This window comes from Nicotiana tomentosiformis, chromosome 4 (assembly GCF_000390325.3).
Source record: "Nicotiana tomentosiformis chromosome 4, ASM39032v3, whole genome shotgun sequence".
Taxonomy (NCBI): domain Eukaryota; kingdom Viridiplantae; phylum Streptophyta; class Magnoliopsida; order Solanales; family Solanaceae; genus Nicotiana; species Nicotiana tomentosiformis.
The window spans coordinates 65,193,672-65,216,222 of NC_090815.1; the positions used below are offsets into that span (position 1 = coordinate 65,193,672).

A 22,551-nucleotide genomic window follows, 5' to 3' on the forward strand; every position below is an offset into this window, starting at 1 on the left:
CTAATGAAACGATTTAGTATTGTATGTGTGGACTCCCTGCTGTCTAATTAATGAAATCATGTCTTTTCTTGATCATGGCTGAGTTGGGTAGAAAGTATTTAACAGGCTTGCTCGACCGGGTTCACTCGATTGAGCGCCGGTCGCGCTTCCCGAGGTTGGGGCATGACAAACTTGGTATCAGAGCCTAATGTTTTAAAGTGTCCTAGGATGTCTCAGAGCCATGTCTAGTAGATTCCTCCTTATCAGTATGTTGTCGACCACATCTATAAGTTGGAGGCTACTTGGACATTTAGGAATAATACCTTTCTTCGATATTCTGGATCGTGCGATAAAACTGGTTGTGAAACTGTTCCTCCTCTAACTCATGCATTCCTTTAACTTTCAGTACATGGCACCCAAAAATAGAGCAAGAACTGGCCAATGCCACCTTAGGAGTGGCAGTTGACCCTTTACTTGGTGAGGCAAGTGAATACCCAAGGGGTGAGGATAATCCCCTGACTGCTACACTACCTGATTCCACTACACTTGTTTAGGCCACACCAGTTCATGCACCTACTGAGGGTGCAGCGATTCCTCCAACTGATATTCCAGTTCCACCACCAGCCCCAGCTTCCGATTCCGGTGTTTCTGATGTTGATCTTAGGGGAGCTATCCAGATGCTGACACAGATAGTGGCTTCTCAAGCCCAGAGATCAAATTTTGCACCCACTTCTTCTAGCCAACAAAGGGATTCTAGTGGTTCCAGGGTGAACAGGTTTCTTCAGTTGGATCCTCCGGTGTTCACGGGTGTTAATCCTGAGGAGGACCCACAGGACTTCATTGATGAGATGTATAAGACTCTACGAGTTATGCGTGCTACTGAGACGGAGGGAGTGGAGTTGGCCGCCTACCACCTGAAAGGGGTGGCCTATTCTTGGTTTGAGCTGTGGGAGGACTCTCGGAAGGAGGGGAGCCCTCCAGCGAGGTGGAATGAGTTTGCTGACACTTTCATGGACCATTTCTTGCCAGTCGACACTAGGGTAGCCTGTGCCACAGAGTTTGAGAATCTTAAGCAAGGAAGTAAGAGTGTGCGGGAGTATCATATGGAGTACACGCGTCTGTCTAAATATGTCATTCTCATGTTGCCTACTATGGAGGCTAGAGTGCACCGGTTTGTGTAGGGCCTTAGCCCATTGTTTATCAATAAGTCTGCTACAGCTGCTTTGAATTCAGATATGAACTATGGGAAGATGGTAGTATTTGGTCAAGCTACAAAGAACCGTAACTTGAAGAATAGAATGGAGCGAGAGGGTACCAGCAAGGCCCGGTCCGCGGGCAACTTTGGGGAGTCATTTGGTGGGGGAGGGTCAGCTTTTAGGGGAGGGTCATTAGGGCCATCCCAGTTTGTTGCTCAGTCTTCAGCCAGTGCACCGCCAGCAGGGCTCAGTCAGCAGCAGGGGAGTCATTTTAGACCTAATCAAGGAAGCAGGGGACCCCACCAGCAGGGCCGATCAGGAGGGAGATTCCAGTAGCAACGGAGGCCCCCATGCCCCAGGTGTGGGAAGATGTACTTGGGGATCTTTTACATGGACCTACCTATATGTTATGGGTGTGGATTGAGGGGTCATATTCAGAGGGAGTATCATTCATCCCGCCAGGGTGCGGGCAGGGGCACAGCACAACCATCTAGTTCTGCAGCTGCTATATTCTCCGCACCCCCTCCAGCTCGAGGCACTCCAGCACTAGCAGGTCGTGGTGCAGCTAGGGGTGGTGCATAGAGTTCAGGAGGACCCAGTCGTTTCTATGCAATGAGTGGTCTTCAGAGTGTAGAGGCTTCTCCAGATGTTGTCACAGGTATACTTACTATCCAATCTCATGATGTATACACTCTTATTGATCCCGGTTCCACTTTGTCCTATGTTACCCCTTACGTTGCTATGGAATTTGGGATAGAACCGGAACAGCTTCCTGAGTCGTTCTCTATATCTACTCCGATTGGCGAGTCTATTGTGGCCGAACGAGTTTATAGAGGTTGTGTTGTCACGGTACATAGTCGGGGCACCATGGCCGATCTCATTGAATTGGGGATGGTCGATTTTGATGTAATTATGGGAATGGATTGGCTTTATTCATGTTTTCCCAAACTTGATTGCCGAACTAGGACTATGAGGTTTGAATTTCCAAATGAGCCAGTTGTTGAGTGGAAGGGGGATAATGTAAAGCTAAAAGGTAGGTTTATTTCTTACCTTAAGGCCATGAATATGATTAATAAGGGGTGTATCAATCATTTGGTCTGGGTTATGGACACTGATGCTAAGGCACCTACACTCAAGTCTGTGCCAGTGGTGAATGAATTTTTGGAGGTCTTTTCTGATGAGCTCCCTGGGATTCCGCCAGTGAGGGAGATTGATTTTGGGATTGATGTGATGCCAGGCACGCAGCCGATATCTATTCTGCCCTACAGGATGGCACCAGTAGAATTGAAGGAGCTAAAGGAACAATTGAATGATTTGTTAGAGAAGGGTTTTATTCGACCGAGTGTGTCACCATGGGGCGCACCGGTTATCTTTGTGAGAAAGAAAGATTAATCATTGAGGATATGTATTGACTAACAGCGGCTCAACAAAGTCACAATCAAAAACAAATACCCATTACCAAGAATAGATGATTTGCTTGATCAGTTACAGGGCACTAGGTACTTCTCCAAAATTGATTTATGGTCTGGGTACCACCAATTGAAGATCAGGGAGCAAGATATTTCGAAAACAGCTTTCCGAACCCGGTATGGGCACTTTGAATTTCTGGTAATGTCTTTTGGGCTAACCAATGCCCCGGCAACTTTCATGGATCTTATGAATCGGGTTTTCAAGCCTTTTCTCGACTCCTTTATGATAGTGTTCATTGACGATATTCTTGTGTATTCACGAGGTTGGGAGGACCATGCCGATCATCTCAGGGCAGTGTTACAGACTCTTCATCAGCACCAATTGTACGCGAAATTTTTAAAGTGTGAATTTTGGCTTACACCTGTCACATTCTTGGGTCATGTTGTCTCCAAAGAAGGAATTATGGTCGATCCTTAAAAGATTGCAGCGATGAAGAATTGGTCTAGACCTACACCACCAACTAAGATTCACAGTTTCTTGTGTTTAGCAGGGTATTACAGGAAGTTTGGGGAAGGGTTCTTTACTCTTGCCTCTCCATTGACTAAATTGACTCAGAAGGCAGTTAAGTTCCAATGGTCTGATGCTTGTAAAAGGAGCTTCCAAGAGTTGAAATCAAGATTGACTACGGCGCCAGTGTTGACCCTGCCAGAGGGTACAAATGGGTTTGTGGTATATTACGATGCTTCAAGGATCAGGCTTGGGTGTGTATTAATGCAACACGGCAAGGTTATAGCTTATGCTTCTAGGCAACTCAAGAATCATGAAGAACTATCCGACTCATGACTTAGAACATGCGGTGGTGGTTTTTGCATTGAAGATTTGGCGTCATTATTTGTATGGGGTCCATGTGGATGTATTCATGAACCACAAGAGCCTTCAATATATTTTCAAACAAAAAGAGTTGAATCTAAGACAAAGAAGGTGGCTTAAGTTACTGAAGGATTACGACATCGATATTCTGTATCACCCAGGGAAAGCCAATGTTGTGGCGGATGCTCTTAGCCAAAAATCTATGGGAAGTTTGTCTCACTTGGAGGTATGTCAGAGGTCGTTGCCAAGGGAGGTTCACTAGTTAGCTAGTTTGGGAGTTCATCTTGCGAACTCTAGTGAATGAGAGGTAATTGTGCGGAATAGTGCTGAATCATTGCTCGGTGTGGAAGTCAAAGAGAAGCAATACGAAGATCCATTGTTGGTACAACTGAAGGAGGGGATTCATAAACATAAAAATATGGCTTTTACTCTTGGCATGGATGATGGTACACTAAGGTACCAAGGGCGGCTATGTGTTCAAAATGTAGATTGTCTCCGGGAAAGAATCATGACCGAGGCTCACACTTCTAAGTATTCCATACACCCAGGTTCTACGAAGATGTATCATGATCTCAAGGAAGTCTATTGGTGGAATGACATGAAAAGGAATGTGGCAGACTTTATGGCAAGGTGTCTGAATTGTCAGCAAGTGAAGGCCGAACACCAACGGCCTGGTGGGTTGGCACAAAACATAGAAATTCCAATGTGGAAGTGGGAAATGATTAATATGGACTTTGTGGTAGGATTACCTCGCACTCCGTGCAAGTTTGACCCAATTTGGGTGATTATGGATCGGCTCACGAAATTAGCACATTTCTTGCCAGTTAAATCTACCGACACGGCAGAACAGTATGCTCAGTTGTATATCAAGGAAATAGTCAGGCTACATGGTACTCCAATTTCTATCATTTCCGATCGAGGGGCTCAGTTCACGGCAAAGTTCTGGAAGAAATTTCAGCAAGGTTTGGGTACTCAGGTGAATCTTAGTACAGCCTTCCATCCACAGATCGACGGGCAAGCAGAGCGGACTATTTAGACGCTTGAGGACATGTTGCGTGCTTACGTTCTCGATTTCAAGGGTAGTTGGGATGATCATTTGCCACTCATAGAGTTTGCTTATAACATCGAGGCTTTATATGGAAGGAGATGTAGATCTCCAATTGGGTGGTTCGAGATTGGGGAAGCAGAGTTGATAGGGCCAGACCTCATGCATCAGGCTATGGAAATAGTTAAGATCATTAAGGAGCGGTTGAAGACTACTTATAGTTGTCAGAAGTCCTATTCAGATGTTCGTCGTAGGGATTTGGAGTTCAAAGAAGATGATTGGGTATTCTTGAAAATTTCCCCCATGAAAGGTGTAATGCGATTTGGTAAGAAAAGGAAATTGAGTCTGAGGTATGTCGGAACGTACAGAATCATTCAGAGGATCAGTGAGGTAGCGTACAAGCTTGAGCTACCACCAGAGATGTCATTAGTGCACCCGGTATTCCATGTGTCTATGTTGAAGAAGGTAGTTGGAGATCCATCCGCTATTGTGCCGATTGAGACCATTGAGGTTAATGAAGAACTGTCATATGAAGAAATTCCAATTGCCATTCTTGATAGGCAAGTTTGAAAGTTGAGAAATAAAGAAATTGCATCTGTGAAAGTGCTATGGCGAAACCAGCAGGTTGAAGAGGCTACTTGGGAAGCCGAGGAAGAAATGAAGAAAAAGTATCCCTATTTGTTTGAATAGCCATGTATTTAAAAAGTGGTAATTTAGGAAAATTCCAAGAGTTTCTTTCTATGAATTATGTATCATTTGTACAGTTGATGTTAAGGGTGCTCCTTTCCTGGTAATATATTGCTTGTAAGGCCACAGTTGGTGTTGTTATTATGTTATATTGCGTCATTGGATTATATATGTTTTGAGAATGTATTTCTGGGGCTCTCTGACAGGTGGATAGGTCTAGTTACAAAGGAAACTATGGCGAAATATTTGAAAATTTGGGGAGTTAGTTAAATTTGGGGCTACTGGTGTGGGGTATGAAAAACTGAGTTACATAAGGAGCTAATAATGGACCCTGATCCTCATTCAAGGACGAATGATCTTAAGTGGGGGAGGATGTAAGGACCCATAAAGGTTTTCCTAAAAACCCCGAATTTCATGATGCCGAAGTTGGCGTAGAGGTTAATAGTAGTAGAAATTCTTCGTTGCGCGCTTGCGAGCCGCGGTTCGGACTTTTTGGATTGAACAGTGCCTGGGGAGTTGAAGGAAAATATTGGGCAGAAGTAGGCATTTCTGCGGCCCGTTCTGCTGCTGCAGAACCACTCTACGGACCGTAGAATGGTCGCAGAGTGAGGCAGTTTTCTGGGGCATTTTTTTTGTCAATTTCGCGGCCTATTATGCGATGCATAACCGTTTCGCGGGCTGCACTTTGGTCGCATAGTCATCTTTAGACTTTTGCGGAGGGAGGTTTTGCGGCGCATTATGCGACCGCAGAACAGGTCTGCGGGCCGCATAACGGCCGTAGAGTGAAGCAGGCCAGCCCAGTTCCTAGAGCCACCTTTTGCGGTCATTTCGCGGACCGCATAATCATTATGCGGTCGCATATGCGACCGCAGAACCTGTTCCGGAGCTTCATTTTTGTGGTTTTTAAACCCGATCCTATTCCGTTAAAACACATCCCATAGACCATTTTGAGCTTATTTCTGATAACTTGGAGTGAGAGAGAGAAAGAGTCCTAGAGGGAGAAAGTGATCCTTATCAAAAAAATTCTCTTCAGTTCTTGCTTAAGCCTTTGAATATTAACAAGGAAAACTCACGAGGTATTCATCCTAGAGGTAAGATTCTACACCCTAACACCTCAATTTCGAATTTTATCTAAGAATGGGTAATTAGCAAAACAATTCTTGGGTACGGGAGTTATTTATTTTGCATGCATGTGTTATCAAAGGGTGTAGGAGGATTATGAGCTAGAAATGGTAGAGAATGGGTTAGGGAATCATGGAATCTTTCACAAAAGGGCCTTAAGAACTTTAATGCACACCTAGTATTTGATAAAATGCTCAGATGAGCTAGAACCATGATCATCCTCCCAATTTTGATTCAATTTGTTATATTTTCAAAATAGATTGAAGTTGCTAAGACTTCCAGAATATTTTAGAGTGTAAGGAAGCTCAATTTAGGTATGTTGGCTAAACCCACTTCTTCTTAGAAACGAATTCCACGGTGTTCATGTAATTGGTGTAAGTCCTTGACCATTATTGAATTGGCTATTCCTAATGTGTTTAGGTTGAAGGATGTATGTTCAATATCTATTATAAATGCTTCATCATGTCATCTTGCCACTTGAGGATGTGTTCAAAAATGTGAAATATGTGTTAGGAATGTTAAGACTTCAAGTCAAGACCGAAATAAAGATTATTATGCCAAATTGTATGAAAAGCCCCTATGTGCCTAAGATGCCCAAACTGCTCATATGTGAATTTAATGTCTTGAATGGGAAGACTTATTGTTGTTGATAATGATAATGATATTTGAATGTGGAAAAGGGAACTGGAATTATGAAATACGGCCAAGTGCCAAGAATGACCTTATAATTGTGGCCACTAGTGCCAATAAATTGAAAGGATATGAAAGAAGAATGATGTGAGATGATTGACTGAAAAAGGTAATGTCTTGGGTGAGACGGCCTAGCCGATCGGGCCGTGATCGGATGTCGTGCTGCACACATGGTGGTAACTGTGCTGGAAATAATAATTGAAATTATGGTTATGGTTGATATCTCAAGTGAAAAGATCTAGCCGCTCGGGTCATGATCGGACTCCGTGTAAGAATACGGTAGTATTGTGAAGTGTGGAATATCGGCACTAAAGATCACCCAACCTAATAACATGGAAATTGACTTGAAAATTTATGTGATCCTTAACTTGATGTTTTAATGTTATTTGAAGCTCGTATTGAATTCTTGACTGTTTCCTTGGTATTATTATTCATTCTATTGAGATGGTGTTTAGTTATACATACTAGTGCTATTCGACGGTACTAACGTCCCTTTTGCCGGAGGCACTGCATCTGTTAATGGATGCAGGTGGTTACATAGTAGGCAATGTTGATCAGCGATAGTGGCACATCCTCTTCCCAACAGACTTGGTGAGCCCCAATTCATACCGGGGTCACGTACTGTATCTTTTGTTCATATTATTATTACGTCTCAAGGTATAGCCGGGGCCTTGTCGCCAGCACTATCATAGACTCTTTTGCATCTTTTAGAGACTCTGTAGACACTATGTGGGTTTGTACATAGGTGTTGGAAAAGTCAAACAAGTTATGATTTTGTATTTTGAGACTTAGTAGTGAAGTAACTAATGAAACGATTTAGTATTGTATGTGTGGACTCCCTGCTGTCTAATTAATAAAATCATGTCTTTTCTTGATCATGGGTGAGTTGGGTAGAAAATATTTAATAGGATTGCTCGACCGCATTCACTCGGTTGAGTGCCGGTCGTGCTTCCCGAGGTTGGGGCGTGACACCACCTGAGGATCTGGGGATTAGAATAATCTTTGGATTCATTTGAATCATTTTTCACAAGCCTTCATATACATTTCAATCACAAAATCTGTATGAATTAGGAAGAAATTGAATTATTTAATCATATGCTTTACTGTAAGAATTTTCTTGAATGTGGAATGATAATATTGCTCCGCATCTTTGAACTTTCCGCTGGCATATCCACATATTTTTCTCTAGCCATCTTTGTTTTCAAAAAGTATTGCACTCCAATATTCATTGCTGGCATCGGTTTGCAATATTTTCTTACCCTTAAGGGGATGTTGAGAGATTTTACTTCTTTGGATATCTCCTTCATTTTCTTGATTCTCTCATCATATTCCTTCACTACTAAAAATCTGGGCAAAACCATCAAAAAAATCAGACCAAAGTAGGTCGGTAATGGCCAAAAACCGTCCAAAACGCGATCATTTATGTGTGGACGGTATTTTGAAGGTCGGAAGGGCATACCGACAAAAGTTTGTCGGAAATTACCGACCAACTTTGGTCGGTCAATTAAGTTCAAAAAACCAATTGCCAAAAAAACCGACCAAAGTTGGTCAGTTTTTTCGGACCAAAGTTGGTCGGTATTTTAATTATGTAATTAAAAAATACACCATCTGGGAATCGAACGGGGGTCTGTACTGTGGCAGGATACTATTCTACCACTAGACCATTGGTGCATTTTATTTTAAGACTGTCTTTTATTTCATTTATACTCTTTAATTGTATTTTCACACGAAAATAACCGACCAAATTTGGTCGGTTTTATTAAAAAATAAAATTACCGACCGAATTCAGTCGGTTTTTTAAAATGACCGGCCGAATTAATCGACCGATTTTGGTCGGTTTTTTTAATATTAATATTAATTTATTTTAAATGAAAAACCGACCAAAGTTGGTCGATTTCTTGAAAAATAAATTTTGCGGGACTCAAAAATAGTTTTCTGCATTTTTGCGCCAAAGAAAACCGACCAAAGTTAGTCGGTTTCGTAAAAAAAATTAAAAAATAAAATATTTTGAAAAACCGAAAAACTTTGGTATTTTGGTCGGTCGACCGAGGTCGGTTTTTGCCAAATTTCTAGTAGTGCTTTCCCCATGATTGGGCACCTTATTGAGCATCTTTATGAGTTGAAAAATATATGTAGCGATGTTTGGGATAAAATCTCTTATATAATTTACTACACCCAAGAACTGTTGAATTTACTTTGTTTTGATGTTGGTATCTGGAAAATTGAGTAGTTCCTGACATATGCATGGCCTTGGGCTGTATGCTCATTGGAAAAAATGCATACCTGGAAAATTAATTTCTTTTTTGGCAAGAACCATTTTTTTTGCTAAAAGGATAATTCCATATTGTCTTACAAGTGCTTCAAATTGATGGACCAATTTGATATGTTCCTCTAGAGTATCACTAAATAATAGGATGTCATCAATGTAAACTGGAGAGGTATGGAGGATACGGTGGAATATTCTTATATAGATTTTTGGAATAAGAAGGGTGCAGTTTTTAATCCAAACGGTATGACTTTTCATTGAAAATGATGATCGGGTATGCAAAATCCCATTGTCTCTTTCTTCGGAGTGAATTCTCAAACGCCAAAATCCATAATAATATCAAACTTGGGAAAATACTTAGCCTGGGCTAACTGGGAGAAAAGTGCGAATTTATTTGGGATGGAAAATTTATCATCATGGAGGAAATGATTAAGAAGTTGATAGTTAATAAATAATAGAGTTTACCTCTTGTCTATTCAACTCTTTTGTTGACATAAATTGCTTCGCATGCCCATTATGAATCTGATGGCTCGATCAAATAAAATTCTAAGAGTTCTTCATTGTAACGACCCAACTGGTCATTTTGAGTATTTGCATTCCGTTCAGCTATTTGAATTCTTGAGTAGCTTCGTATGATGTATTATGACATGTGTGAATCGTCGGTTTTGATTTCCAGGTGATTCAGAATTGATTTGGAAGAATGATTCTCAACTAGGAAGCTTTAAGTTGGAAGAGTTGACCAAGTTTGACTTTTGAGTATATAACCTCGGATCGGAGTTTTGATGGTTCCATTAGGTTCGGGTGGTGATTTTGGACTTGGGTATATGCCCGGATTTGCATTTGGATGTTCCTAGAAGGTTTCGGCACTAATTGGCGAAAGTTGGCAATTTGAAGGTTTGGAATGTTCATAAGTTTGACCGGGAGTTGACTTTGATGATATCGGGTTTGGATTGTGGTTTGAGGAATTGAAATATCTTTGTTATGTCATTTGGGACTTGTGTGCAAAGTTTGAGTTCATTCTGGGTTGATTTGATATGTTTCGGCAAGAGTTTTGGAAGTTGAAAGTTCATTAAGTTTGATTTGAGGTGTGATTCATGGTTTTTATGTTCTTATGCGTGATTTGAGGCCTCGAGTAAGTCTGTGTTATGTTATGGGACTTGTTGGAATATTCGGACGGGTTCCGTGGGGCTCGGATGAGTTTCGGACGAGGTTCGGATCGTTTTGGATCATTTTGGCTATGCTGGTTTGGCAGGGGTTCTGGTGTGACCGCACCTGTGGAGCTATGGGCACAGGTGCGGAGCCGCAAAAGCGGCAAAGGAATCGCAGAAGCAGAGAGTGGAGCTGGAGCAGAAGTCCGCAGATACGGAGGACTCAACGCATCTGCGATGGCGCAGATGTGGGTTTCTGAGCACAAAAGCGGCACTTGCGCAGATGCGCATTCCTTGTCACATCGGCGATATCGCAGATGCGGATATTGTGTCTACAGGTGCGAGGGTCGATTTTTCAGGTATTTTAACATAAGCGGATGCTATGTCGCAGAAGCGACGCTGCAGAAGCGGCTCGTTTATCGCAGATGCGAAAATGTCTGGGCAGAATAGTATAATATCAAGTGTTTGCTCATTTGGTCATATTTTGAGTTGGGAGCTCGGATTTGGGAGATTTTGGAAGCGATTTTCACCATATGGATTGGGGTAAGTGTTATATACTCGGTTTTGATTATATTTCATGAACCCATCTTCATTTTTGTCATTTGATTGGTGATTTTGAAAGACAAATTGGAGGTTTTTGTCTAAATTTTGCTAAAGTGAATTTCTGAGTTTTGAACATCGATTCGGAGTCGGATTTGAGTTGAACTAGTATGATTGGACTCATAATTGAATGGGTTTTCGGATTTTGTGAGTTTGTCGGGTTCCGAGGTGTAACGACCCGGCCGGTCGTTTTGAGAGTCATAGCCCCCTTCCCCTATTTACTGCTCATTTTGTGCTTTACAGTTGTTATATGACTTGTCGGGGTAGTTGGTCCGGGTCCGGAGAGGTTTCGAAATGAATTGAGACACTTAGTCTCAAGGTGGAAAAATATAAGTTGAAAAGATTAACCGAGTGTTGACTTATGTGCAAACGACTCCGAAATAGAGTTTCGATGGTTCTGTCAGCTGGAGTAGGTCCGTGGAAATTTGGAAGTTTGACCGAGAGTGGACTTTGTGGTTACAGGGCTCGGATTGGGGTTCCGGGAGTTGGAGTAGGTCTGTGGTGTCATTTATGACTTGTGTGCAAAATTTGAGGTCAATCGAACGTGATTTGATAGGTTTCGGCGTCGTTTGTAGAAGTTGGAATTTCCTTAGTTTCAATAGTCTTAAATTGGGGTGCGATTCATATTTTTGATGGTATTTGATGTGATTTAAGGGCTCGACTAAGTTTGTATTATTCTTTAGGACTTGTTGGTATAATTGGTTGAGGTCCCGGGGGCCTCGGGTGGAGTTCGGATGGTTAACGGATCAAGTTTGGAATTTGAAAGACTTCTGAAGTGCATCAGGTCTGGTGCGATCGCACCTGCAGATTTTTAATCGCAAGTGCAAGCTCGCAGAAGCGAGCAGTGAGTCACAGGTGCGAGGTACTTTTCCGCACCTGCGTGGTCGCAGATGCGGCGCCTTGGGCGCAAAAGCGGAGTTTGGCCAGTTGGGGGAGTTGCGCAGGTGCGAAGGGAATTTCCGTACTTGCGAGTTCGTTGATGCGGAGGACGTATCGCAGAAGCGAAGGGGGACTGGTAAGGCAGGTCTGCAGAAGCGGAGGAATGTCCGCAAAAGCGGAACCACATGTGCGGTTAATTTATCCGCAGAAGCAAAAAGTCTTGGCAGTGTATTAAAACGAGGGTTCTGAGATTTTCTTCATTTTTGAACATTCCAACTCAGTCTAAGGCAATTTTTTAGAGGATTTTCGAGGGATTGCTTGAGGTAAGTGTCGTATTTAAACTCGGTTGAGGCACCAGTTGCCTGAATTGTTGTGTTAGCCACGTGCTTTTGGGGTGCGCACAGGTGTGGGGATGATCCCATGTGCGGACACCGGGGTTGTGTATTCATGTTTGGGTTGTGCTCGGGCTCCTAAAATCCCAGCAATGACTGTTAAGCTTCGAGCTTTGATATCTAACATATGATAACAGTTTATGTGATCTAATTAAGCCATGGTGTTCTACTTAGAGGTTTAAATCCCTGAACGAACTTGATAAATGATTTTCATTGAAAATATTTTTGGATTTAGCTACGATAGCACACTTTCCACATACCTACACTTTAGTATGTTATTTACACCAGTCCAAGGCTAGGAAAATCTCATTTCATTCATTATATACATGTACACTTGCTTTATTGCTTCTGTATGATATTTTGGACTGGGCCCTGCGACTATGCCAAGCAGATTATGTTATTGGCACGTGAGTTGTCTGTGCAGCACATGAGTTGTCCGTGAGGATCCACATATTGATATTATTGGCACGTGAGTTATCCGTGCAGCACCATATATTGATATTATTGACACGTGTGTTGTTCGTGTCGCACGTGAGTTGTTCGTGCAGATTCTATTGTTAGCACGTGAGTTGTCCGTGCAGTGTGTGAAACTTGTATTTTCTTGATCATTTATCTGATTTACTTGTTTCCTTTCCCCTACATGACATAATACTATTGAGAAGGGTAGTTGAGAACCAGTTCACATGCACACACGAATATTCGTATCACGAAGCCTTATAAGCTAGCTTTAAATCTCATATTATGTTAATAAAAAAGGGTAGAATTGTACTGATTCAACTAGTGACTTCAACAAATTGATCTTCTCTTACCTTGCCCTGTTTATTTGTGATACTTATTGAGTTGGGTTGTACTCACACTACACCCTGCACCTCGTGTGCAGATTCAAGCATTTCCAGGCACGGCGGTGGTTGATCGTGGAGTCTACCTATTCGGAGATCATCGAGGTAGATGCTTGGCGTCCACAGACCTTGATCCTCTTTTCCCTATCTTTCAGTTCTATGTATTTTGTCTTACTTTCCAAAAGTGTACCTGACTATGTCGTTCTATATATAGATGCTCATGTACTCCGTAAAACCCAAATCTTTTGGGAGGATTCTTTTATTGATTTTGAGGTTCATATCCAGTAATTGTGAAATTCTTAATTATCTAAACTTACTTCCGCATATTTGAGTTTTAAAAGTGTTAGGTGAGATGTCGATTCTCCTAGTATTATGATAGGCACCATCACAACAGGTCGAGTTTTGGGTCGTGACAAGTTAGTATCAGAACTCGGATTGGGGTTCCGGGAGTTGGAGTAGGTACGTGGTGTCATTTATGACTTGTGTACAAATTGTGAGGTCCATCGGACGTGATTTGATAGGTTTTGGCATCGTTTGTAGAAGTTGGAATTTCCTTACTTTCAATAGGCTTGAATTGGGGTACGATTTATGTTTTGATGTTGTTTGATGTGATTTGAGGGCTCGACTAAGTTTGTATTGTGCTTTAGGACTTGTTGGTATAATTGGTTGAGGTCCTGGGGGCCTCAGGTGGAGTTCGGATGGTTAACGTATCAAATTTAGAATTTGAAAGACTACTGAAGTTCATCAGGTCTGGTGCGATCTTACCTGCAGATTTTTGATCGCAGGTGCGAGCTTGCAGAAGTGAGCAGTGAGTCGCAGAAGTGGCCTAGAAAGAAAGGGGCAGTGGTCGCAGGTGCGAGGTCCTTTTTCGCACCTGTTTGGACACAGATGTGGCGCCTTGGGCGCAGAAGCGGAGTTTGGCCAGTTGGGGGAGTTGCGCAGGTGCGAAGGGAATTTCCGTACCTCTGAGTTTGTAGATGCGGAGGACGTATCGCAGAAGCAAAGGGGCTTGGGCAGGTCCGCAAAAGCGAAGGAATGTCCGCAAAAGCGGAACCGCAGGTGCGGTTAATTTATCCGCAGAAGCGAAAAGTCTAGGTAGTGTATTAAAAATGAGGGTTCTGAGATTTTCTTCATTTTTTATCATTCTAACTCGGTCTAAGGTGATTTTTGAGAGGATTTTCGATGGATTTCTTGAGGTAAGTCAATTGTGGTTTAATTTGCTCAATAATTATGTTTCCCCATTGGTTTTCCCACCTAAATTGTGTGGTTTTAAGGTGTAATTTGGGGCTTTGAGGCTAGAGATTTCGAGAGTTAAGTTTGGGATTTGGGTGTCGATTTGGTGTTAGATTTTAATAAATTTGGTATGGTTAGACTCGTGGTTTAATGGGCTTCCGAATTTTGTGACTTTTATCGGAATTCGAGACGTGGGCCCGGGGGCGGCTTTAGAGTGACTTTTGACTTTTGATTAAGAACTTAGTATTTTCTTATGGAATTGATTCCTTTAGCTCGTGTTGATTGTATCGAATTGTTTATGGCTAGATTCGAGTCGCTCAGAGGCCGATTCACGAGGCAAGGGCTTGCTAGTGGAGTGATTCGAGTTTCTTGAGGTAAGTATCGTATTTAGACTTGGTTGAGGCACCAGTTGCCTGATATGTTGTGTTAGCCACGTGCTTTTAGGGTGCGCACATGTGTGGGGATGATCCCATATGCAGGCACCGGGGTTGTGTATTCATGTTTGGGTTAAGCTCGGGCTCTTATTAGCCCAAAAATGACTGTTAAGCTTTGATTTTCGATATCTAACATGTGGTAACAGTTTATGTGATCTAATTAAGCCATGATGTTCTACTTAGAGGTTTAAATCCCTAAATGAACTTGATAAATGCTTTTCATTGATAAAATTTCCAGATTTTGCTACGATAGCACACTTTTCACATGACTACACTTTAGCATGTTATTTATACCAGTCCAGGGTTAGGAGAATCTCATTTTATTCATTATATACATGTACACTTGCTTTATTGCTTCTGTACGATATTTTGGACTGGGCCCTGCGACTATACCGGGCGGATTATGTTATTGGCACGTGAGTTGTCCGTGCGGATCCACATATAGATATTATTGGCATGTAAGTTGTTCGTGCAGCACGTGAGTTGTCCGTGCGGATCCATATATTGATATTATTGACACGTGATTTGTCTGTGTCGCACATGAGTTGTCTGTGCAGATTCTATTGTTAGCACGTGAGTTATCCGTGCATCACGTGAGTAGTCCATGCAGTGTGTGAAACTTATATTTTCTTGATCATTTATCTGATTTACTTGTTTTCTTTCCCCCTACATGCCATAATACTATTAAGCAGGGTAGTTGAGAACTAGTGCACATGTACACACGGATATTCGTATCACGAAGCCTTATGGGCTAGTTTTAAATCTCATATTATGTTAATCAAAAAGGGTAGAATTGTACTGATTCAACTAGTGACTTCAAAAAATTTAGCTTCTCATACCTTGCCCTATTTATTTGCGATACTTATTGAGTTGGTTGTACTCACACTACACCGTGCACCTCGTGTGCAGATTCAGGCATTTCCAGGCACGGCGATTGTTGATCGTGAAGTCTACCTGTTCGGAGATCATCGAGGTAGCTACTTGGCGTCCGCAGACCTTGATCCTCCTTTCCCTATATTTTAGTTTTATGTATTTTGTCTTACTTTCCATATAGTGTACCAGACTACGTCGTTATATATATATATGCTCATTGTCACGACCCAAACCGATGGGCCACGACGGAAACCCGGTACCTTACTCAACCGAGTACCAACATAACGTATCTTTTCATGTCATACTATCATAGATAACTGAGCCGGAAGGCTGCCGTGAGATAAGTAGAATACAACATGTGATACCAACTTATACAAAAGACATACGGGCCTATAAGACCAAAATAACCACTCGTATACTGAACATAGGCCGACAAGGCCATATAATCTTTTACATACATGACATCTGTCTACAAGCCTCTAAGAATACATAATTTTCATAAAGGTTGGGATAGAGTCCTGCCATACCCAATAATACATGTCTAAATCTTACTAACCAAACAAGCAACTCTGAAGCAAATGGAGCATACCAACATCTGTCGTTGAGCTGATAGCCTACTTGGAGGGCTCTCGACCTGTCTATCAGGACCTGCGGGCATGAAATGCAGCATCCCCAGGCAAAAAGGACGTCAGTACGAGTAATGTATCGAGTATGTAAGGCACATAAATAAGTACATAATAGACATGGAAGAAATATAGAGTAAATGACTCAACTTGTAAGTCCGGATAACTCTGTAAATCATTAAATAATTATAGTGTCATGCATATGCATATGAATGGCATGTCGTGCATAGGTACATGTTTCATAACATCATCAGGCCTCTGAGGGCATCCCATCATATCATCTCGGTCATTGTGGGCAAAATCATCAACGTATACCAGCTGATTAGGTGGTGTTGCGTATATAACGCCATAACCTTTCCCATATATATATATATATATATATATATATATATATATATATATATATATATAACGCCATCTGGTCATGGGTCAATGTGCATGTATAAATGCATGAAATGCATATGAAATACGTTAATAAAATCTCTCGGTACGTCATAGGACCATTATGCCTCTGATTAATATCATGAAATAAACTTTACCAACTTACGTATTTTTGAGACCCATGAATAGATGATAAAATAATATGACACATGGGAAAACAAGAACATAAGCATCTCTAGTATTTCTATGAATAGAGCCATTTATGGAATTTCTGCATCTGCTCGTTTCGTTCGTATCGTATAGATCATGCCAAAAAGAAAGAAGGGATAGCCTTAACATACCTGAGCTGATTCTCTTGACAATCCCTCTAACACACATCAATTGCGACAACACGTAATCGGCGGATCGAAGTAGGAAAAAATCCGTATCCTCTAATCTCTCAATTAATAGGAATATCTAGGCAAAAATATCTTCAATAACATAGTATTGCCAACCAAAAGTATGACACAAGATTCTGAAATGAAATTCTTCTTTAAAAGTAGGGAAACGATACTTTTGGAAATCCCTCTAATGTCTTTAACACTAAAGTATTAGTAGCTAGCCCTTTTGGATAATGAATGAAACAGTAGCAATTGGTTAGGAGAGCTTGTATAGTTATATAACAAAAAGAGACTTATCTTAGTGGGTGATGACTTAGCCAAGAACCCCTCAAATATGTGCCACCTTTCTTCATATCATATGAGTCACTTGGTGACTTTATTAATCATTCCATGGGCTTCCAGGTGGGGGCCTTTGTCCCCACTTATTAATTATCCACAAATCCTTAATTACATGGTTAATCTCCCATTAAATCAATAATTAACTAATTACCCACATAATTAAGAATTATCTCAAATTACTTAGAATACTACTCCCTTTTAACACACCTTATACACCTTACTATCATGGTCATGGGGTACCTTGTATGGTACTAGTCCATAAATACCGGGTATTTTAGCTCGGGCCATATTTTATTCCAAAATGTCAAACTTTGATGAAATTCATTTTCTTCGATTTGCTTACCCTCTCACCTTCACGAATTTACTCATCACTCGTTTGAAATAGCATAATGCTTATAATCTCAAAATAATCTCATTCCCGAACTTACGTCGATTAACTTACGACAAAACTTTAACATACGAAAATGCGAGATTAACATCTCATTTCTGAGCTTCCATCAATTTATTTATGGAGTACTTTCACGTACGAAAACATGGGGTGTAACATCATTCTCCCATTTGGAACATTCATCCTCGAATGTTGACTGATGCACTTATTATTTTCATGACTTATGCCTTCCAAATACTTTAGTACTCTCCTTGCCATCTAGGCAACTGTTCTGTGAATAATTCCAAAGGCCAGGGCATTCCCCCCTTTAGGCCTTTTTCTCTCACCATGACTTGTGGTCGGAATCCTTCCAATCTCGTAACTGTTGCTACCTTCTGTCATGCAGCCTGTACGACTTCTTCCTATTATGTGAGCCTATGCGACTCTTCCCTCCTCTTTCCTCCAGCTTTTAGCCAATCTCCAGGCCTCACTTTGTGAACATATACTAAATTATGTCAAGCTGTCCCTCTGAGCGTCATTAGCTTTACTATATCTAAGTAGGCCATACTATACCATAACTCTTACTTCGATTTATCGTTATTGAGGTTTGCTACCAACTCCAGGTTACTCTCGTTGCTTATCCTAAAGACTGATGGCCTAATCTCATCTCATACTTTGTAACTTTTATCCATCCCTTGTTGATTCACCTCAATATTAATCTACGATCTACCACCGATAACTTGAGCTCTTATGTAATACGGCCGCTAAGGCTCACATCTTATCGGGGAATATCTGAAATGATTAGACGGATCCACCTGGGGGCGATACCATGCTTCCATAACCGTATTTCATAGTATCCCAATGTGATTCACCTTACGTGGGTATTTTAATCCCGTACAATTCGTGAAATCCTCTTCAAGTCATTACTCAATCGAAGGCCCAAACGTCATTCTTTATCCATCATAATTACACCCTCATTCTATTACCGGGGCAGCATTCCATCTCGTCTAAATGCTATTAGTCTTAGACTCCTTTGAGTTCATTCGGGCTATACTGAGCTTTCTATAACTTAGAGAAACCATCATCTTTCTTATTTTCATGAGCTTAATCCCGAGGACTTATCCATTCTTATCACCTTCTGACTCGCCCTTTCTTATCCTTACTCCTGTCCTCCTAAAGCCTTGTCGATTTACCATACTTTAGCTTGTGACCTAGACATATCTATTTATACTACTCGCAACCTTCCTTCAACTTGCTTGCACCATAGATTTCCTTGTGTCATTATGAAACATCAAGCGAGATACTGTATCGTTTCTAACTCTTCTTTACTCTTTTTACTAGACTTCTCGATACCTAGAAACCATAGGTTGGAAGATATGCCACTGATAATGCCGCTATCCTCCCTGAATACTGAATCCCAATGCTTCTAGACCTCAATCTGAAGTATGGATTATTCATAATCTTCTGCACCTGAGTATCTCGTATGTTGTTCACCTTTACCTTACTTTCCTTAAAATCTTACATCGTATATTCTATCTTTTTCATGACCTTCCTTCCACATAGGTATAATTCACATCCATAAGTTGAAACTTTATTATAATACTTGCATCTCTGGTGTATATACAATTCGGTGGGAGCTTCATACTGAGGCTGGTACTCTTCTAACTGGCCTTATCGTAGAGCCATTACAGAATATAGCTAATGTACTATCTTTCTTGTACCTCTGATATTAAGAGTGATCCTGTAATGTTCTCAACCACGATTTCTATAATTTTCTGGGTCCAATAATCAGACTCCTGATTTACTTGGTTGATGTAACTCTTTTAGTTTCCTCTTCCTTCTGATCAGCCTTTATGTAGGCTTAAGTTATCTTCTGATCTACAGCTTTTGGTATTAGTTATTACTTTAGTCTTTCATGGGCGTTATGGAATATCCATGATACAATCTCCTAACAATTCAATCCTTTATCTATGCGCTGGACTCAATTCTTTCTTTTAACTTATACCGGAGTCTTCTATGTCTGTATGAATGACAACATATATGGTGCATGGATATCACTCTGAAGTCTTAAGTGCATAATCCCTTTTGTTCCCTCTGAGCTTCCTTTAAACGTAAGCTATTACTTTTCCTGGTCTTTCTGCCCCTCTTTTGTGTGTATACTTAGCTTATCTTAGTTCCCACGCATGCCGGAATTTTTGTGCAACTCACATGGTCTCGAATATTACTTTTGATTTTTTTTCTTCCCGTTCCTTAGCCATGGTAGGTGCCACTTTCTCATGGAGTACATATAACGTTGTTGTGAGACTGTTGTTATAAGATCACTTCCTCTTTAGGTAACTGAGCTTAGGTCGAAGCCTTCTTCCTTACTTCCTCATCTAGTTTTTCATTGTAGTACTTAGGGAGGACCCTCTAATTCTTGCAAAGATGTGAGCTTATTACGGACCTTTTGATGTCCTTCCTTGCTTATAATTATTCGTAGTTACTTACCTCCATGCCCTTGTGCTTGTAGGGTTGCTTTTGCACTGATATTTTGATTGTCTTCCTAGTGGCACTCTCTTTTATTCCCGTAACATTCATACGATACCTTTAACTATCCCGACTCCTATCTGAATATATTTCGAGTAATACAATGACAATACTGCGAGGCTCAATTTACTATATTTGGTTTTACTATGTTTATCTTACACGATCTGCTGATTCGTCTGCAACCTCCTGTCTAGCCATAACTAGGCTCTTCTTGAATCAACTGCTAACTACTCGTTGGCCCATTCTCATATGAATATTCCGCGTAATCTCCCTTGGGTTATTTCCTTTATCTAACTTACCTCTTGCACTAGCTCCTTATTTATCAATAACATTTCGGGAAGGAACCCTTACTTCCTTTCCTTGATGTCGTGCTTGCATAATATTCTGGAATTGTAGCATGTCTGTAGGATTTGGATAAGTGCAATCTCACTCCTTTTCTCATTTTTTTATCGCATTCTTTTACAATTTCATAGTTACTAGAACCGCTTAATTCTAATTTAATGCCACATCACTCCATATTCCCCTCTTTAGGGAAGTACTAAGATTTAGCGCTATGATGATCTACGTATAGATGTTTTACCTCTTTGGCATCTTTTCACATCATCGATGACTCTTACCCGCCGTACGATAATCCTTCTGCACTAAGGATAACAAAATTCCTTACTCATGAGGGTGACACTTAGTGTAACTGGCACACTTAGTACTTTAAGCTTAACTTTGCTCACATTGCTTGCTTTAGGAAAGCGTCTTCCTGAATGACCTTTAAGGGTTATTCTTCTGTCGTCCATTCTATTATAGCCGAAACGCAATCTTTGAATTTCTCATGATGCCTACAATTATCAAATCACTCAGTCCCTAATCCATGTTTAGTTTATCTTGATCACCAGCCTATACTAATTTCTATTACTCTGAGGTCTAACTTTCCCTTCTGGTAGTCACGTTGGAGTCACGAACTTGTTTCTCGAAATGAGGATATGACTTTATGGCCTATATTCTTTTGTTGTCTCAAGGCCTGTCACCTCTCGTATTTTCCTTCACTTGACTATAGACTTTGTAATAATGTCATCTTTTTGATCCACCGTTGTCATCCATGTATCACATCTTACTCATATTGCTTCATTATCTCTCTTCTTATTTCCCTGCTAATATTTCTGTCTATCACTTTTTTCTGAAAACTTCGACAAAATATGCTTTCGGTTTTAGCTCCCCTTGCTTCATTCATTGTCTCTTCGGGTTGCCCAGCACTCTCACTCTACTAGGGACGGGAGCCATACTAAGATAATATTTATTCCTTTCAGGATTCCAGTGCCTGTCCTTGGACATTCTAGTATTCATATCTAGTTATACTATCCTAGATTGCACCATCTAGGTATCTCACAAGGAGATCTATTAGCACATTTGCAATATCCTTCGGAAATATCAACTAACGCAAATAATTCATCCGTCATTTTGGGTCACTCTAACCCTAGCAGGATCCTAATATCCGTCCTTCTCTTATACTACTTATGTTAGCCCCCATAGGGCACAACTGATATTGGTGTGGCCGATTGTACATACCTCTGTTACCGTTGAAGGTAACTCAAAATGCTTACATTGATCTACCTGAGTGGGAAATACTGATAATCTTTATTAACTGGGTGCCTCGTACCCTTCTTCACCTTGCTTCTTTTACTTGTTGAAACTTATATCTAGCTTCTGAATCTCTTATTCCTTTTTTTACCGTAAGAGTGGATAGATATTCTTGCCTTAGGGATCCTTATTAAGAAGCTTGCACGTCTTAGTATCCTTATGTTCTGCAGGAGACCTTACATTCATCATAAGCATGATGCAAAATCGAGTTCCTTTGACTCAATTCTTCCACAGCCACATTCAATCCCTTACCAAACGTCTTTCTAGATGTAGGCATTGTCGTATTATGAATAAGATAGAATTTAGGAAATTGAGTTCTTACAACTGAGCTCTACCACACGATCTATAGTAAGAAGAAAGAGTGACAGTTCTAAATGCCCTGTAGCCTCCTGCTTATAAGTGTGGTGCACGACACACCCATAAATAAGACTCTACTAGACACAGCTTGTAGACTCCCTAGGACAGAACTGCTCTGATACTACTTTTGTCACGACCCAAACTGATGGGCCGCGACGGGCACCTGGTACCTTACTCAACCGAGTACCAACATAACATATCTTTTCATGTCATACTATTATAGATAACTGAGTCGGAAGGCTGCCATGAGATAAGTAGAATACAACATGTGATACCAACTTATACA

The 22,551-nt window shown here is 41.0% G+C and overlaps 2 protein-coding genes across 2 annotated transcripts; both read left to right on the plus strand.

The window, feature by feature from the left end:
• The first annotated feature begins 848 nt into the window (after positions 1-848).
• Positions 849-1,511, plus strand: LOC138909830 (uncharacterized). The gene is made up of 2 exons (XM_070201047.1): positions 849-1,095; positions 1,213-1,511. The coding sequence occupies exons 1-2, from the start codon at positions 849-851 to the stop codon at positions 1,509-1,511; spliced, it is 546 nt and encodes a 181-aa protein (XP_070057148.1).
• A 276-nt stretch (positions 1,512-1,787) lies between these two features.
• Positions 1,788-2,567, plus strand: LOC138909831 (uncharacterized). The gene is made up of 2 exons (XM_070201048.1): positions 1,788-1,833; positions 1,933-2,567. Exons 1-2 carry the CDS (start codon positions 1,788-1,790, stop codon positions 2,565-2,567), a joined length of 681 nt encoding a protein of 226 aa, XP_070057149.1.
• The last annotated feature ends 19,984 nt before the right edge of the window (positions 2,568-22,551 follow it).

Coding starts and splice junctions, on each gene's coding strand:
- LOC138909830 (XM_070201047.1), top strand. CDS start 849: ATGCGTGCTACTGAGACGGAGGGAGTGGAGTTGGCCGCCTACCACCTG. Junction 1,096..1,212: donor GTATCATATGGAGTACACGC/GTCTGTCTAAAT, acceptor CTTTGAATTCAG/ATATGAACTATGGGAAGATG.
- LOC138909831 (XM_070201048.1), top strand. CDS start 1,788: ATGAGTGGTCTTCAGAGTGTAGAGGCTTCTCCAGATGTTGTCACAG. Junction 1,834..1,932: donor TTCTCCAGATGTTGTCACAG/GTATACTTACTA, acceptor AATTTGGGATAG/AACCGGAACAGCTTCCTGAG.